Source organism: Macrobrachium rosenbergii, chromosome 11 (genome assembly GCF_040412425.1).
Source record: "Macrobrachium rosenbergii isolate ZJJX-2024 chromosome 11, ASM4041242v1, whole genome shotgun sequence".
Lineage (NCBI taxonomy): Eukaryota > Metazoa > Arthropoda > Malacostraca > Decapoda > Palaemonidae > Macrobrachium > Macrobrachium rosenbergii.
Genome location: NC_089751.1, coordinates 42075617 through 42080616, shown reverse-complemented (window position 1 = coordinate 42080616; position 5000 = coordinate 42075617). Strand labels below are relative to the sequence as shown.

The 5000-nt window shown below is 38.4% G+C and overlaps 1 protein-coding gene across 2 annotated transcripts in view; it reads left to right on the top strand.

Annotated features, from left to right (window-relative positions):
* Positions 1-2198: 2198 nt before the first annotated feature.
* Positions 2199-5000, top strand: part of LOC136843371 (transient receptor potential channel pyrexia-like) — a 15232-nt gene continuing 12430 nt past the window's right edge. The window contains exon 1 of one of the 2 annotated variants that reach the window (XM_067111716.1): positions 2199-2628. Coding sequence is in view for 1 of the 2 variants with exons in the window: in XM_067111717.1 (XP_066967818.1) it covers positions 2385-2387 (3 nt within the window). In the remaining variant the exon portion in view is untranslated. The remainder of the gene's footprint in view (positions 2629-5000) is intronic. The other variant, XM_067111717.1, reaches the window with a different exon arrangement.

The following is a 5000-nucleotide window of genomic DNA, read 5'->3' as shown; positions in this document are numbered from 1 at the left end:
TCGGCAATTACAAGAGGAAAGAACAGATGACTCTAAATGAGAGTAATAGAAGACGTTTGATAAAAGAAAAGTTTCGCTGCAGAAGAATAGGAAAATGCAGTGCTCGGGTAACAACCAATTAGTGGTTGTCTCCAGAAGGATTAGTTTACTATAAATCCTGCATTAAAATTCGAAAAAAAAAAAAGATGCGGTGTAGGACATTCTTCATTACAGTATTTCGAAGCAGCGTTCGAAAATATTAAAGATGACTAAGGAATGGTGCCAGTGCTTCATTTTTCTTGCCGCACCTCAATTCCGTTTCTGCGTCAAATCATTTAATTATGCAATGATGAAAATCAATATCCTCATGGTCTTGCTTTCGTTTACTTTACGTCGCAGTAAAAAGTAAGAGGCGTAAATATTCAATATCCAAGCCATGACTTGCGGCCAATGTGTTAACGTCAATATCACGATTAACTCAAACTTCGCCAATTTATTACCATTCGTGATGTACAATACATAAGACTGAACAAAGCACATCATATGTGAAATATTCTCAGTTAGTTTTTGATGGGATTTCAAATGTTACCAGGTAACCGATTATATTAAAAAAGTCCTTAAAAACCAAAACAGTACTGTTCGTGATAGCTACAAGTGCTATTCAGACATTTTTCTTTTGATCTATATTGGAGTTTACTGTTTGGAATAGAGTCCAATATTAAAACAGTACTTCACATCGAATATGACAACCACAAGATTTGTACTGCGTGGAGAAAAAATAAAGAGATATTCCATTTCTCTTTATTTTTTTTATTTTTTATCTATTTATTTTTTTTTTTTGCGCGACAAAGCCTCAGCTAAGCCTCAAAACAGACTCGACTTCGACAGGGACAAGACCAAGTAGACAGCAAAAGGAGACGCCATTGCAAGAAAGAATAGATTCAACCGCACTGCTCATTATACCGAGAAAGAAGACAATGAGGAATTCCAAGGTTAAATAAACAGCACCTTGACAAAAAGATATTTTTTAACCAAGGAGATTGATGAGTAGAGGAGGCTGCGGGGTGGGGGTTGGGAAGGTTAGATGAGCGGACACTTTTTTTTTTTTTGCCTGTTACTAGAAAACTACATTAATGCAGATTAACAGTTATTTCACAATATTTGCATAATTTTACAATTATAATTTTTCTTCTTACCACGAATACAATATGCTTACATACATGAATGCAAAAAAAGAAAAAAAAACAACACTGGTAATATCATAATCCCTAAATTCTGAGTGAGTTATATTCAATAATTTAATGATATATGACAGTTATCACAACTACAATTTCTGCAATATTTGTCATTAGGTAAGCCGAGATTGTCAAGAGGTTGAATATGAAGGAGACAATCTGACACAACTGCGCAGTGTTTTTATGCTCCGTGTACCGCGATTGGCAGTAACAAAGTTCAGTTCCTCACTGCTCCCGTGGATGTTTTCGTTATACGAGTCATATGGTTTCAAGTTCCATAAACACGGTGGTCAACCACGACTTAAATTCAGTGCCCGGATTGACATTGTCGCCTTTTTGAAAACTCAGCATCTTTATCCTTAGCATTTTTAATTCTGATTCCTACGTCAGTTCCATGTACACAAATTAATATTATAATCAAGACCATGTGTCTTTGAAACCTCTCTCTCTCTCTCGCTCGCTCTCTCTCTGTCTACCCTTGTGTGATTATTATGGAATAAACAATGTCATCACAGCCGCAAAGGACATTTAACACCAGATATCGAACTGCTATCAGGCCCATTTAATGCATATGTATCATTGCTGTGACTGCAGAAAACATGTTTTGCACTTTGCAGTCACAGAGGGAATTAAGAATGTGATGGGAAAATTTAACCAGCCCATACACTACGGTGATCAGCATCACCCGATCATTGCGGTAGGACTCCATCGGAAACAAAGGAAGTGATGGCTTTCCGGGAAATCCATCGAACAAATAATTGAATGAGGACGATCATTTGAACCAACGAATGAAGTTACCTAACTCAAGGTTGGCCCTTCCCTCCTTAGAACAAATTCCAAGCAATCTCCAGCGTGGCATTCGAAAATATGACGCATCATCTCTCCAAGGCAGAATTTTCCCTATTGGCCACGACCGATGAGGACGCGAACTTTTCCACTCGCGAACTTTTCGGCTGGCTTATACCCGCCAGGTCAAGCGGGAAAGACAGGTTCTTGGCGGGAAGGATTAGGGGGAGGTATTCATGTGTACGAATTTCTTCCACCCGCCGTCCAGGAGGGCTGCGGCTCTTGGAAGTAGCAGATGAACGTCGGAGGTCGTGATGTAAATATTCGTTAGAAGTCTGAACACCAAACGTTGTCAGAAGTTAGCCATCTCCGGAACTTGTGTCGATGGTAAGGTATTATCCAACCAATTTTGTCCGCGCCAGTTCTCAGCGAGAGATTGGCTTCCATATTCTCGACCTGAAGAACAGTAACCATTGTTGTTTTCGTGTATTTTTTCGATAATAAAAGTGAATGGCTGTCAACATTGGACCAGAAATGTGATTATACCGAAGACATGACCCCGTCCAACTGTGAGAAATTTCGTTGATTCAAGACCACACTTTTAGCGGCATGGTTCACGTACCAAGCGGTAAGTATAAAATGAGTTAATATATTATGTATTTATTAGAGATGGACAGCGACTGACACTCATAATTGTAAATCAAAGGCTCTGAGACAGATTAGAGGTTTAAATATCTGTATAAATTTGGTAGGAGGCCCGACGTGGCTTACAGGTAAAGCACAGAGTTGGTATTCTAGGGGTCAATTCCCGTTCCTTGCTCCTTCAGTCGACCTTTCTGTAAATGGATACCGGCGCTTGGCTGGGAGTTTGGGGGGGGGGGGTTGATTGGGGTGGGGATGTGGTCGGATAATCAGGCAACTATGTTCCACAATCCCACCGGGTAGTCTCCGTCAGAGTGACTTCTACAAGAAGCGTCCCCATTGCCGTTCGGTTGTAAGGGATCGACTTGTGACTTTGGTGCGTTTGGTGGTATTCAAAGATTCATTTAATCGTATTCATGTTCTAGAAAATTGAGACCCATCTCTCTCTCTCTCTCGTATTTAACGAGAGAGAGAGAAAGTTCTTCACAGTCGTTTTGAAAGGTTGCTTGAAAATTAAATCCTCACGGTGAATGGACAGTGTTTCTGCTTATCACTTCTTCGTTATTCATTATCCATCAGATTTTTATTTTCATGAACGCGCCCCCCCCAACTCTTCTTCTCTCTCTCTCTCTCTCTCAAGTTGACATGTGTGCGTTCCCAGGACGAGAAGGGAACGATATAGGCTTGTTTCCTCAAAAAGAAGGAATGCATCTGTTCTGTTGACTTGAGCACGGAATGAGGAATTTGATTTGTGCTAATGGCGACAGTAAAGAAAGGGTTAATGATCAGTTCTGTGTTCAAAAGTAAGTCATCACGTTTCATTATAGAGCTAGCAACCCCCAACATGACAATACTCAACAGCAGTTATTCTAATTAGGCATTTGTATATGGGCAAGTAGTGAAAAATAAGGATGAGGAGGTTTTCGAGGAAAAAGAAAAGGCGGTAACCAAAACTGGTTTCTCTCAAGGAAAACCTGTCTCGACTATTTGTCTGAAGGGGTGAAGAAATGATCCCAATGGCAGGTATTTTGGTGTAGACAAACCGCTAACATATGATTTATCAGACTAGCACAATTAGAATATATAGAATTCAGGCCAAAAGCCTAGCTCTGGGACCTATGTGGTTATTCAGTAGTGAAAGGGAAATTGAGAGTAGATAGGTTTCAAAGGTGTAACAGGAGGAAAACCTGCCAGTTGCATTAGGAAACAACTGTTAGGAGAGGGCGTAGAGCAAGATGAAAGAAAGATAATATGAATGGAGACACAGTAAAAAGAATGACAGGGGTTGCAGCTAGGGGCCGAAGGAACGCTGCAAAGAACCTTCAGTAATGCTTACAGTGCACAGAGTGAGGTGCACTGACGGCACTATCCCCCAGCACAACATCTGCAAAGGCACAGAGGGAAAAATCCAGTGTAATAAGACTTACTGAAGCCATGTTCGTGTTTTTATTTTTTTTACAGACTCCCCACCCCCTAGTAAAAGGATATTTAAATTCCAAAGGGGTCGACTTGTCTTTATCATCTGTTTCGAGGAGATAGCCCGCTTACAATGCATCGGATGTTTTTTTTTTTTTTTTTAACATGCAGCTATTTGAAGTCAAGAAACCCCATTTTAAACCATCTTGTTCTCGTAAATTCTTTCATTTAATATTACAACCCACACACTGTTTACGTTTTCCTCCTTGTGAAAACCGGAAGAGAAATAATCTTTTTCCACTGCTTTTCAGCTAAATAAAATTCTGTAGGGGAGCATTGCAGCGTCTGAAGACAATCTTTTTCGTTGCTTTTCAACGAAACAAAAATCTATAGGAGAACACTGCAGTATCTGAAGACGGCTTTTTCAAGTCTAGTTCACCTTGAAAAAGAACCCGTTTCTTTCCGTCCACACATTTCTCGTCTCTGCTACTTCTGTCGATCATGCAGATTAGATTGTATACACTTTTGGTAATTATTTCTCCACTGGGGCGTGGTCAGAAAGGTTTCTTTCTTACTCTTAAAATAACCAGAGCGTCCTCTCTATTTTTTATTTAGTCATCACATGAAATGTCAAAATTAGAAATCTAAACCTTAAAATAACTGTCCCTTTTTTTTCTTCTTCTTGCTGTAACCTCAGGATCCAAAGGTTTACAAAATAACTTATCAGCCACTTTAATTGTTGTTAATTTATATATGTATATATACATATACATACATACATGCACACACAGACATACATATATAATATATATATATATATATATATATATATATATATATATATATATAATGTCTATATATATATATATATATATATATATATATATATATATATATATATATATATATATATATATATATATATATTATTTATATATATTT